Here is a 14,229-nt window from a genome sequence, read left to right as displayed (position 1 = left end):
AGATGACGACGATGAGTATGTTGATAATGATAGCGATGATGATGACGATGGTAATAACAGTGATTCTGGTTGTATAATATAGAAATAAAAAATTTGTAGCGATTAGCTAATAGCAACATCATCATACTCATCATCCTACTCATCATCATCACCATCATCACCATCATCATCATACTCATCCTCATCATCATCACCATCATCATCATCACCATCATCAAAATAAAACCTAGGGGCAGGCCTTTTAGCCACCATCTACACAGACGATAGAGAGAGAGGGAATGCCATTTCTATTGCTCTAGGGGGCCTAGCTGTCGGGGCACTTGGTAAATTTGAAAATTTTTTTTTTACACCACTATGAAATGTAATGGTTATATTACATGCTGTTGTTATATATTAAAGTTTCATTATAACATAAATGGCTAATTTAACTGAATTTACTTTAGAAAGGAAGAAAGAGAGAGAGAGAGAGAGAGAGAGAGAGAGAGAGAGAGAGGGAGAGGGGGGAAAAGAAAGAAAGTGTGAAAGAGAGAAAGAAAGAAACTTTTTTCTATACACCACCATAAAATGTAATGGAAATTATTGAAGGAGTAAGATTTAAAAATACTTAAGGAATGTAATTTAGGATTAGAATAAAAAACACGATTAAGAGCTGTTGCTTTGCCAAGCTCAGTATAAGTGAGATTATATGATGTAGGGTTTGATGGTAACAATAACAAAAACAACAGCAACAACAACAAAAACAACAACAACCACAAAAATAACAACAACCACAACAACAACAACCACAAAAACAACAACAATCACAACAACAACCACAACAACAACACAACTACTACAAAAACAACAACAACAATAATAATAAATAAATAATAATAACAATAATAATTATAATTATGACCACAGTCGGACCCGTGTATGGTGGGGTGATGTACGAGTTCTGTGGCAAGGAAGCTCCGTTCATCATACTGGCAGCTTTGACTCTCGCATCAGCAGGTAGGTGGCCGTGATGATGATGATGAAGATGATGAAGATGATGAAGATGATGATGAAGATGATGAAGATGATGATGACGACGACGATGATGATGATGATGATGTTATTGATGATAATGATGATGTTATTGATGATGATGATGATGAAGATGATGATGTTATTGATGATAATGATGATGTTATTGATGATGATGATGATGAAGATGATGATGTTATTGATGATAATGATGATGACGACGACGATGATGATGATGATGTTATTGATGACGATGACGATGTTGATTATTTTCATTCACGTAATTGTATCATTTGATCATCACTCAACTGCTCCATTACCATCATCATCACTATCATCACCATAATCATCATTACCAGCATCATCATCTTTACCGACATCATCTTCATCACCACCAAGGTTTGGTTGTACTTGCAATGAAACCAACTTTGAAAGCTGAAGACGTGAAGGGCAGTTCACTGATTGAGCTACTTTCCGATCCATACATACTCATCACAGCTGGTTAGATGAACGAAGGTGTGGTGATGATGAAAATATGGTAATGAGGAGACCATAAATGATGATGTCATAATACCGAAACAGGGATGGGCTGCTTATTAATTAAATAGTTTAAATATCCGTGAATGATGAGTTTGACGATGAAAACTGGTGATAATGACGTCAGGATGACAATTTTAAAAATATTAATGATGATGCTATCCCCTCACGTCACATACATTACATCACATCATATCACATAACATCATATCACAACACACATAACTAAATATTCCACATAACTAAATAATCCATCATGTCTTTTTACTCATATGATATCACACTCCTATCATATATCATCCGAGTATCATCAAAATCAACACCACATCAGTGTCCATCTGTTTCGCAAACATTGGCATAGCATTTCTTGAGACGGCCCTACCGATTCACATGGTGGAAGTCATGGGATCGTCCAAATGGGAGCAAGGGATCGCCTTCCTCCCCACCAGTGTCTCCTACCTCATCGGGGCTTACCTCTTTGGCCCGTTGGGTCACAAGTTTGGCAGGTTTCGGAAGAATTATTTTATTTAATATCATATTTTTCAATTATTTTTGGAATTTTTATAGATTTTGAAAATAAAATGTGTAAAATAATGTAAATTCTATAAAATTTTTGCAAAATATCATTCATATATAGTTGTAATAATTAATTTTCATGAAAACCGGTTAAAATAATTTTAATCTGACTATTGTAAGTAAGCATTATCGTTACAAAATGTGTGGATTTTTCCAAACTTTAAAGGTATGCAGGTACTTAATGACTTCCTATAATTTAATTAGTAACATTTGTAAATCAATTTTTAATAATTCAAATACAAATGCTAGATTTAACAAAAAAATAATTTCAAATTTAATTCTAAAAAATGTAATAACTAGCAAAATGAGGAAGATATTAAAAGATTTAAAATAGTTAACCATTAATATAATGTTTTAAACTACAGATGGCTTTGTGCAATGGCCGGCTCTGCCATCATTGGAACATCTCTATTTCTTGTTAGTTTGTTTGTAATGGTGATTATTGGTGATTTTATTTGTTAGTAATCGTTTTAAATAATCGTTGAATTTTCTAATTTGGATTTATTCGAGAGGAATGGCTTTAATGGATCTCTTAATTTTACAGTACCTTAAATTTATAATGACGAGATAGCAGCTGTAGTAGGTGTACTGTAGTAGTAGTAGTAGTAGTAGTAGTAGTAGTAGTAGTAGTAGTAGTAGTAGTAGTAGTAGTAGTAGTAAACCTCTGATTGTAATTCTCAAAAGATTCCCATAGGAACCCACATTGGACATTTGATCGTTCCAAACGCTGTCCTGGGATTTTCCATTGGTAAGTTTCGCAAGTTTGTTTGATAGTATCCGTTATAAATATATATCCGTCAGTATCCGTTATAGATATATATCCGTCAGTATCCGTTATAGATATATATCCGTCAGTATGCGTTAGAGATATATATCCGTTAGCATCCGTTATAGATATAGATCCGTTGAGACCTTCATATTTACAAAAGAAACACTTTGTTAGTTAGATCTGAGACGCATCTTTTATTTGGTGTTCTATTTAGACTACTGGCATTAATCAGCCAGTGAAATCTGAAATATATCCATCTATATATCTTTATATCCACAAATTTTTAAATGATAAGCCAACAAAAAAATAATCTACAGTTGGCCACATGATTATGTTACACTAACACCATGCAACCTTTCAAATGATTCGGATGGAAGTTTTTAGGAATAAAGCAATCTCAAAAAAACTCAGTGATCGCACAGATTTAAACCCAAAACTGGTTTTAAACGACATATAACAACATATATACGTATACAGAACACAAATATGTCAACATACACACGCACACACACACACACACGCGCGCACACACACAAACACACACACACGCTACTTTTACAGGAATGGTTGATTCATCAGTGTGGCCAATCATGGCTCATCTGGTTGACATACGTCACGTGCCCATATATGGAAGTGTCTATGCCATTGCTGAAGTTGCTTACTGCTTGGGATTTGCAATCGGTTTGACGACTTTTTTTATGTTAACATGTGAGTTGCTGGCCAATGGTTTGATCTTCTCGGGTTTGAATGCCAACAGAGCTTCGCCTATCATGTGCGTGTGTGGTGATGTAGTTTATTTTTTTGTAAACAATTGAACCCAAGAGATTTTGAAACTCCACATAAAGACGTATACAAATTGAAATAAGAAATAAAAATGATGGGTGAATGAAAGTCAATGATGAATGAATGAAGAGGAGTAATGAATGAATGAATGAAAGAATGAATGAATTAATGAATTAATTAATTAATTAAAACAAACGACAAATGAATCAAAGGAAATGATAAATGAATGAATAACTTGCAACCGAACAGGACCTGCCATCAGCGGGCCGATAATAATGCTCCTTGGATTTAAGGGGTAAGATGATGGTGATGATAGGATATATTTGTATCATTACTGATATTATATCATCAGTATCAATACCATACTTATCATCATCTGCATCATCATTGGTGGGATTTAAGGGGTAAGATGATGGTGACGATAGGATATATATTTGTATCATAATGATATTATATCATCAGTATCACTGCCATACTCATCATCACCTTCATCATCGTCGTCATCATCTTCATCATCGTCGTCGTCTTCGTCATCACCGACAGTCTAATCTGGACGATGGCGGTCATCAACATCTTATACTCACCTGTCCATTTCCTCCTCAGACAGCCCCCGACTAAAGAAGAACAGCAAGTGAGTGGATGAGTTAATAAATGAGTGAATGTACGAATAAAAGAATAAACTGATGAATAAATAATGAATGTGACCACGATGTTTACTTACAAACACACAAACAAACTCAGACTAAGACACACACACACACACACAGAGAGAGAGAGAGAGAGAGAGAAAGAGAAAGAGAGAGAGGAGAGAGAGAAGAGAAAGAGAGAGACAAGCAAACAAACACACACACAGGCAAATACACACACTCATATTACACACAAACGCACACACACATGTCTATATGATTTGTTCAGAATTTGGTAGACGGTACAAACTCAGCGGCAACCAGCAAACCACCGTCACCTTCAAAGGTGGCCACATGTAGGAATGGTTCTTACGAAAGATTCGAAAATGAGGATGGAGAAAATTGTGATAAAGGAAAGAAAATTACTTAAACACCGAAACAACTGTAAATTAAATCTAAAAACTAATAAAATAAATTGACAATGTTAAAAATTATTATTTGGTTCTTTATTATGAAAATTATTACCATTAATTATCTCTTTATTAATTTAAAAAACTTCAAAGTTATTAACGGCACATTGATTTTTGCCCGTTGTAGTAGATTATATGCTGAAAATAGTATCTACCTTGATATTCATTGCTTTTCATACACTTAAATATAAAATAAAATTTAAATAAAATAAGACAAACCCCTAACTAAAGTGTCTGCTGATTTATTGAACAATTTAACAGTAACTTCACTTGCAATCAACAAATCAAAGTGAATTACCACCATCATCATCACCGTCGTCGTCATCCTCATCATCACCGGAAGTTTAAACATTTCCGTCACTTCCGGCCGGTTAGTGCTAAAAATAACTTAGCGCCGCTTGGCAAACACAGCAGACGAACAATCGCGGCTGACTGTCTAAGTGGAGTAAAACATGGAGGTAGCGATGATGATGGTGATGGTGATGAAGATGAACATGATGATATATATATATATATATATATATATTAGATATATAGATAGATATATGCCAAACGCTGAACTGCTTAGACAAATTATATACAAGGTTATATATCTATATATCCATTCAATTCTATCTATCTGTTTTATATATTTATTCTATCTATCTATTCTATATATCTATTCTATCTATCTGTTCTATATATCTATTTTATCTATCTATTCTATATATCTATTCTATTTATCTATTCTATATATCTATTTTATCTATCTATTCTATATATCTATTCTATTTATCTTTTCTATATATTTATTCTATCTATCTGTTCTATATATCTATTCTATCTATCTATTCTATATATCTATTCTATTTATCTATTCTATATATCTATTTTATCTATCTATTCTATATATCTATTCTATTTATCTATTCTATATATCTATTTTATCTATCTATTCTATATATCTATTCTATATATCTATTCTATCTATCTATCTATTCTATAAATCTATTATCATTATCTATCTATTCGATCATCACCTACCTGTTAAAACGTTAAAGGCTTCTGTTATAAAATTGTAAAGTTATCGTTCGCTTGATTTAGCTCGCCTTCAAATCAATAAATTTAGAATGTTCTTTGTTGAGTTTAGTATTGACGGTGCGAATGCCTGCTGTGATTTCATGAATAAAAAGTAAGTGATTCGTTTAGTTTGGAACGTCGCATAAGGGATGGATAGTATTTTGAAGTTGAAACTTACTAAAATTTTTAACTATAAATGTATGTAAGTACATATTAGCTTAGTAAAATGTTAAAATACCATATTGGGTATATACCATTCTTTGAACAATATGTCAGGCTGTTTAAAGTTGATAGACAGACATATTTATGTATATGGCTTATATATATATATATATATATATATATATATATATATATATATATATATATAAATATATATATACATATATCCAAATGGTTTTTGGTAAATGTGATTATATCCGTCAAATTTATTTTTATTAATTTTTATCATTACGTGAACATTTTTGCCAAACCATAGGTACCTGATCTGGATCAGATAACATTTCCTTATCATTAAATTATTAATTTTGATGAATATATATATATATATATATATACATATATATATATAAAGATATATATCACACACACACACAATTACACACACACATACACAAACAAACATACACACACATACGCGCGCTGGGTCGCTGAATTGATTCCCACATAGGTTTGAAAATGAAATGAAGAAGAGGGAGGGAGAGAGCTGAGAAAAAAAGTTAGTTTTGGCTTTGTTTATTGTCAATTGGTTTTTGTTTTATTTTCATTTTTTTTATCATTACATTTGATAAATATTATCATTATTGTTACTGTTACTAAAACTACTACTACTACGACAACTCTGATGCTGCTGCTGCTGCTACTACTACTACTACTACTACTACTACTACTACTACTACTACTACTACTACTACTACTACTACTGCTGATTTTAATAGCATAAAGTGTGGTTGAATAATAATAAGTATAATATTAATAATGATAAGTTCAAAAAGTTAGTAGTTTGTTTAGTAAATTTTAAAGTGAGAGTATTTTAAAAATTTTATTTATTGTTTGAGATTTTGAAGTTAAAATGAAAAGATCTGAGTTCATAGGTTGAAGTTAAGATGAAGAAAAATAGCTAGTATAATAGGTTAGATTTTAAAGATTTGGAAAATCATTTCATGAAAAGCAAGGTGAAAGTTTGAAATTAATTTTAGTAAAATTACAAATTAATTTCAATAATTTTTTCTCAAAAATAGTGATAATATTTTCTATTAAAAGTGTTCGAAAATTGAAATTTTTAGATTCGATCACCATTAGTTTTGTCGTCTTTGTTCTTCTTCTCATTCATCATTCTTGTATAACAACATCGCCATCATCGCATCATCAACCAGATGACAACATCATCTTCATGACATCAACGACATCATCAACAACATCAGCAACTGATCCACAACATCAACGTCATCAATATCATCTTCATAACATCAGCAACAGCAGCTTCATCAACATCAGCAGCAACAACAGCATCTTCATCAACATTATCATCATGACATCAACAACATCTTCATAACACCAACAACATCTTCATAGCATCAACGGCATCAACATTATTTTCATGAGATCAGCATCATCAAAAGCATCCTCTTCATAACATCAACATCTTCATCAACATCATCTTAATGACATCAACAACAACCTTGTCAGAGTGAAACAAAACAACGATCGCAAACATGACACTACCTACAGGTTCTGGCGCTACAAACAACAACTACCAAGCCAACGACATCAACAGTCACAACAAAAACAACATCAACAACATGAACAACACCAGCGCTAACAATAAAAACACTAACGCAAATAGTACTAATAACGTTACTGCTAATACGTACGGTGGAGATACTCAGAGTAGTAGAAATTGTTTCGTAAAGATGATTGATAAGTTGAGAGAGTACAGATCGTCAAGAAAGCTGGTACTTTTCATCGTGTTCATCGCACTCCTTCTTGATAACATGCTGCTTACTGTTGTCGGTTGGTTTGCTAGTTAATTAGTTTACTAATTAATGAATTGATTAGTTTATTTGTTTGATTTTTAATTAATTAATTAATTTGCTCATTCTTTCAATCTTATTTATTTGTTTGATTGTCCGGCGCTTGTTCATTCACTCGTTCGTTCGTTCGTTTGCTTGTTTTTGTTCGTTTGTAGGTTTGTATGTTTGTTCGTTTGTTTGTTCATTTGTCTCTCTATCCATTTATTGTTACGATCTTACAATCCCTGATATCAATTTCATTGCAGTGCCAATAGTTCCCAACTTTTTGTTCCAGCTCGAAGCAATGGAATTAGCGAAGAAAAATTTATCATTAACATCACCACTACCATCAGTATCATCACCATCATCATCATCGTCATCATCATTATCATCATCATTATCATCATCACCACAATCTCATTTAGATGCAAGTTTAGTTGATTTTAATAGTAATAATAATAATAATAATAATCATAATAATAAAAAACCGCCAGTTCGTAAGTTTAAGAACGGCTATTTGAAAAAAATGAATACTTCTCATACTTACTCTGATGTAAGTAATTATGATATTACTATTACTTTAGTTGCTTTTTCTGCTACTACTGCTGCTACCACATCAACTACTACTACTACTACTACTACTGCCACTTGTAGTAGTAGTAGTAGTAGTAGTAGTGGTGGTGGTGGTGAAACTTTTACAGCAAATAATATTGAAAAGCTTGGTGTTGATGGTAAGGCAGAGGATGTTGAATCGTTCAGCCTCAAATACATTCCGACCAATCACGTTCATGGGAGGAAAAAATATAACAATGATGATGATGGTGGTGGTAGTTTTGGTGATAATAATAATAATGATAAAAGTAATAACAATAATAATAATAAAGGTGCCGACGATAATTCAAACAATAATGGTAACGAAGATCACGGGTCTATGGACCGAAATTTTTTAAATTCAAATAAGAAAAACCTCATCATTGTTGAGAATGCGCCGTCATTAAACTTATCGATGACGTCATCGTCGTCATCATCATCATCATCAAATTTGCCCTCCTCCTTCTCCTCCTCATCATCATCAATGAGGCCAGTACAAAGAAAAATTAGAAGAAAACTAAAAGCACATACGTCACCATTCCCGCCATCCTCCTCCTCATCATCACCACCACCAACAACCACGCCACAGTCAAAAATCGGTGACGAGAACGTTGCCGTCGGTGTACTATTCGCTTCGAAAGCGATGGTCCAGTTGATTGCGAATCCGATTATCGGTCCGATTACGAATAGAATCGGTTACAGCATACCGCTCTTGGCCGGTTTCATCATTATGTTCGCTTCGACTATAAGTTAGTGGAGTTCATTTAGTAGTATTTGGCGATGTAATTATACTCACTGCTTGCTTATTTACTTACTGCCTAATTAATTAACTAATTGAGTTAAATAACTGATTAAATTAATGACATTATTGAACTTTCATATTTTGAAAATAAAACTTTATCGAGAATTTATTATGAAAGAGACGTTTTAACGGTTTTAAAATGTCATATTGGAGCTATGATATTTCTTCCACAGCGTTTGCGTTTGGAAGTAGCTACTCGGTGCTGTTCATCGCCAGAGCCATTCAGGGTCTTGGCTCGTCATGCTCGAGTGTCTCAGGTCTGGTTGTGTTGCCTTGTCTTGGTGATGATACGCTACTGATTATCTTGAGACGAGTGTGATGATTGGGATGATAGTATCAATAATTTGGGATGATATCAGTGTATCTGTTTAATTTGTATTAAACGTTTGTTGTGTGTGCGCGTATTGCGTGTATGTGTGCGTGAGATATAAATGTGGAATTTATTATATGTCGATTATTAATATAAATCAAAATTTTTTAAAAATCCTATTCGCAATTGTTAGTCATTTCTTTGCGTTTGAAATCTCTAACTAACATGTTCATTATCCTCAATGTCATCTTTATTATCTCAACATCTTCACTCTCACTTCACTCCCGTCAGGAATGGGAATGCTAGCCAGCCTGTACACGGATGATAGGGAGAGAGGGAATGCTCTTGCGATTGCACTGGGAGGTCTTGCTGTTGGAGTGCTTAGTGAGTGCTTGTTTGTGTGTATGTGTGTATCTGTGTTGGTATTTGTGTGTGTGTGTGTGTATCTGTGTCGGTGCTTGTTTGTGTGTGTGTTTGTGTGTGTGTGTTTGTGTTGGTGCTTGAAAATGAAAAATTTGTGAAATAAAAAAAAATTGTATTAAAACGTTTTATGAACATTTTTTTTCAAATAAGATCAAACGGAGCAATAAAAATTCATTTTGAATGCCCAACACCTTTCAACCATTCGTACGAATTTCGGCACTTTCCAACCACTTGACTTTTATTAATACTTTTATTCCTTTACCGTTACCTTCCTCTCTCTCTCTCTCTCTCACACACTCTTTCTCTTTCTTTAACTCTCTCTTTCTTTCTCTTTCTCTCTATCTCTCTCTCCCACCGACCACTTGTCCAAATGAATTTATTGAATGGACGCATCTTACGTCATGGAGATGCAATCAAAACATCGGCCATTCATTCATTCGTTCGTTCGTTCGTTCGTTCGTTCGTTCGATCTTTCATGCGTTCGTTCGTTCGTTCGTTCGATCTTTCATTCGTTCGTTCGTTCGTTCGTTCATTCATTCATTCATTCATTCATTTATTCATTCATTCATTCATTCATTCATTCATTCATTCATTCATTCATTCATTCATTCATTCATTCATTCATTCATTCATTCATTCATTCATTCATTCATTCATTCATTCATTCATTCATTCATTCATTCATTCATTCATTCATTCATTCATTCATTCAATGCTTCGACACAGAGCACTTACCATTCACTACACTTGCGGCATACGCGTGAAGTCAAGTTGTGTGTGCCTGGGTGTATGCGTGCATTTGTTTGCACCTGTTTGTTTGTGTGTTTGTATGTGTGTGTTTGTGTGTGTGTGTGTTTGTGTATGTGTTTGTGCAAATACATATGTGTGTCATTTTAGATAGGTATGTAAATACATTTATATGAATAAATTTTGTACGGAAATTTTAAAACAATTTTAAAACTATAATAGTTAGTGGTCAAATAAAATAATAATTGTTATGATGAAACTAAAACACACGCACACACACACGCACACACACACACACACACACACACACACACACAAACATGACAAGCGCTTGTTGGTAATGGCAGCTAATAGAGATAATATTAAAGTTTTCGCGTTGGATTGATGATGATGATGACGACGACGATGATGATGACGACGATAGTAGCATTTGAAGAAGTAGTAGCAGTAGCAGTAGTAATAGTAGTAGTAGTAGTAGTAGCAGTAGTAGTAGTGGTGGTAGTGGTAGTGGAAATGTGAGAATATCGCTAAAGGTTTGGTTTGGTTTCGGTATCCGGTTTTGGTTTCGGTATCCGGTTTTGGTTTCGGTATCCGGTTTGATTTTAAATTTTGATTTGGTTCTTTCGAAGGTTTGTTCTGTTTGGTAGGCCGCTAATGATTTTGAAGTTCGAAATCGGTAAAATTCGTATCGTGTTTGTCTCTCTTCCCCATCTTTTACGAAAACTCTGAATTAAGTAATGAACATTGACACCAACATTCATGAATGTAAACATATGTTAAGATGTGTGTGTGAGTATGTGTTTGTTTGTGTGTGCGTGTGTATATATGTGTGCGTGTGTTTGTTTGTGTGTGTTGTTTGTGTTTGTTTGTGTGTTTGTGTGTGTGTTGTGTGTGTGGGTGTGTATGAATAAAATGCCTAGAGGAACGGAAACGTTTTATTCTGCATTCATGTACGGCTTCATATCTGAGGATGGCAATGACGTTTGCATGGATGGATGGATGGATGGTAATTATAATCAACGTCATAGCCATCATCATCATCAGCATCGTCATCGTAGATGACGTCATATTAGTGGCATTGTTGATTATGCTGGTGGAAACGCCTCAAGCTATACAAATTAATGCATTCGTTACTTTCGTACACCCACACACACGCACACACATACACTCACACACACACACACACACACACACACACACACACACACACACACACACACACACACACACACACACACACACACAGCTACACACATGCACTCGCGGACAAACACACACGCACAATCTTTATATAAAAGCATAGAGAGAAGAGAGAGAGAGAGAGAGAGAATTGAAGGAGAATACAAAATATTTTTCTTAAAAGATATCCTTTAAATTTCTTCAAAATTGAAATCCATATTTATAAATCGATCCCCCTTCATAATCATCCACAATTTTATTCATTTAATTGCATCTCATCACATTACCATCTTCGTCATCAGCGTTATCATCATCATCATCATTACACACAACAAACACACACACATACACACACACCTCCTCTTCCTCCTCCTCATCACCATCATCATCATCATCATCATCATCGCCATCATCATCGTCATCCTCATCATCACCATCATCATCACCATCATCACCAGTTGGACCCACGTACGGTGGGGTCTTGTATGAGTTTTGTGGGAAGGAGACCCCATTCATCATCTTGGCTGCTTTGGCTTTGGCCGCGGGAGGTAGTGACAATGATGATGAAGTCTGTTGATGATGATGATGTTGATGATGATGATGATGATGATGACGATGATGTTGATGTCGATGATGATGTTGGTGTCGATGATGATGATGATGATGCGAGTGATGGTAACCATGGAGGGGGCATGCATGAACGAAAATGTAATCTAGCAAATGTTTTCGGCTGGCGAACCAGATTCCTGGCGAGAGAGCCAGATACTCAATTTTAGGTAAATGATGGTAGTTTTTTTAGAGAGAAAAATATTTTTACTCAATTTTATTCAATTTTTAACATAATTATTACCAACATCCCCACCACTACTACTACTACTACTGCAAGCCATGGTCCTGTTGACTCTGCAGCCAAAGATGAGGCAGGAGGACGAGAAGGGGAGTCCTTTGAAAGAGCTGCTGACTGATCCATACATACTCATCGCTGCTGGTTGGTTGGTTGCTTGATTGGATGGTTGGATAGATGACTGGCTGGATGGTTGATTGATTGGATGGTTGGTTGGGTAGTTGATTGGTTGGCTAATTGTTTGATTGGATGGCTGGTTGTTTGGCTGGCTAGCTGCTGGTATGGTTTTACGGCAGAATGTTGACCGCGATCTCTTCTCCCTGTTAGATTTTCCATCTCTTCCTTTGCTGTTAAAATTTTATCTAAGCAAATTTTGCAGTCTGTTATAACGCTTGGACGGCAAGATAAAGCGACAGTTGAGGCGTCTGGTTCAGAGTTATAGAGACCTAGTTCGAACGCAACGACATTCACCAGTGTTTAATCACATCTCGCTGCTTCATTTCTAGGGCACGACACACCTCATCAACTCATTCATTTTACACACACACTTACACACACCAAACCATCCACATAGTGTCAATTTGCTTCGGTAGTATGGGAATCGCAATGATGGAACCAACACTCCCGATCCACATGGTTGAAGTCATGGGATCCTCAAAATGGGAGCAGGGGATTGCTTTTCTTCCTTGCTCCGTTTCATATCTTATCGGCACTAACCTGTTTGGACCTCTTGCCCATAAGATTGGCAGGTTTGGAGTGTTCTTTTTATGATTTTATTTTGTTCCAACAAACATTTTAAAAATAATTATTTGGTAAATTTGTTGAAGAAATTTTAATTTATTAACACATAACACAATTGAATGATATATTAACGCGTTCGTAACAATTTTAAAATCTAGTAAGCTTGTTGCTTAATATTTGTTAAATGACATTGAATAATAATGAAATAATATTGACAAATTTAAATGAAAATGGAATAATAATTATTTATAATCGTATAGAATTTTTAAACGTTAAATCACTACACGCAGATGGCTGAGTGCTATGATTGGATCCATTATCATAAGCTTGGCTTTGTTTTTTGTTAGTAGGAGCAATTATTTTTCTAACAGTCAAAATATTTTATTATTTCTACCAAGTGATTTCATTACTGTTGCCAAATTTTGTAGATAAGCAAATCCCATTTCGTCAAAATGGGATAAACGAGAATTCCATGTGGGACGTGTATTAGACGTCCGTTTTTTGCGTTACTCCGATAAGCAAAGTCCGGAATAAAATATTTTTTACTCTATAAGATCATTTAGTTGTCGATGATTAGTCATTGTTAGCTAGCCAGCCTACGCATATAGTTTGTCAACTTTCAATTCTAACTAATTTTGAAAAATTTTTCATTTCACAACTTTCACATGGAAGCAATTATTTCCGACAGATTCCTCTGGCTACAGAGATCGGACATTTGATAGTACCAAACGCCGCACTTGGATTTGCCATCG

General features: G+C 34.6%; 2 protein-coding genes across 2 annotated transcripts in view; both read left to right on the top strand.

The window, feature by feature from the left end:
- HELRODRAFT_81324 (hypothetical protein) overlaps window positions 1-4,316 on the top strand; it is a gene marked incomplete at both ends in the record, with an annotated part of 5,092 nt that extends 776 nt beyond the window's left edge. The window contains 9 exons of the mRNA XM_009022092.1: window positions 231-323; window positions 904-993; window positions 1,408-1,509; window positions 1,877-2,051; window positions 2,487-2,538; window positions 2,806-2,869; window positions 3,452-3,571; window positions 3,923-3,968; window positions 4,217-4,316. Coding sequence (XP_009020340.1) covers window positions 231-323; window positions 904-993; window positions 1,408-1,509; window positions 1,877-2,051; window positions 2,487-2,538; window positions 2,806-2,869; window positions 3,452-3,571; window positions 3,923-3,968; window positions 4,217-4,316 — 842 coding nt within the window. The remainder of the gene's footprint in view (window positions 1-230; window positions 324-903; window positions 994-1,407; window positions 1,510-1,876; window positions 2,052-2,486; window positions 2,539-2,805; window positions 2,870-3,451; window positions 3,572-3,922; window positions 3,969-4,216) is intronic.
- Window positions 4,317-8,915: 4,599 nt separating this feature from the next.
- Window positions 8,916-14,229, top strand: part of HELRODRAFT_81550 (hypothetical protein) — a gene marked incomplete at both ends in the record, with an annotated part of 6,127 nt that continues 813 nt past the window's right edge. Inside the window, 8 exons of the mRNA XM_009022091.1 lie at window positions 8,916-9,180; window positions 9,407-9,490; window positions 9,835-9,927; window positions 12,351-12,440; window positions 12,779-12,880; window positions 13,311-13,485; window positions 13,768-13,819; window positions 14,166-14,229. Coding sequence (XP_009020339.1) covers window positions 8,916-9,180; window positions 9,407-9,490; window positions 9,835-9,927; window positions 12,351-12,440; window positions 12,779-12,880; window positions 13,311-13,485; window positions 13,768-13,819; window positions 14,166-14,229 — 925 coding nt within the window. The remainder of the gene's footprint in view (window positions 9,181-9,406; window positions 9,491-9,834; window positions 9,928-12,350; window positions 12,441-12,778; window positions 12,881-13,310; window positions 13,486-13,767; window positions 13,820-14,165) is intronic.

Source organism: Helobdella robusta (genome assembly GCF_000326865.2).
Source record: "Helobdella robusta unplaced genomic scaffold HELROscaffold_30, whole genome shotgun sequence".
Classification (NCBI taxonomy): domain Eukaryota; kingdom Metazoa; phylum Annelida; class Clitellata; order Rhynchobdellida; family Glossiphoniidae; genus Helobdella; species Helobdella robusta.
The sequence above is the reverse complement of the archived record's forward strand: the minus strand, read 5'-3'. Positions and strand labels throughout refer to the sequence as shown.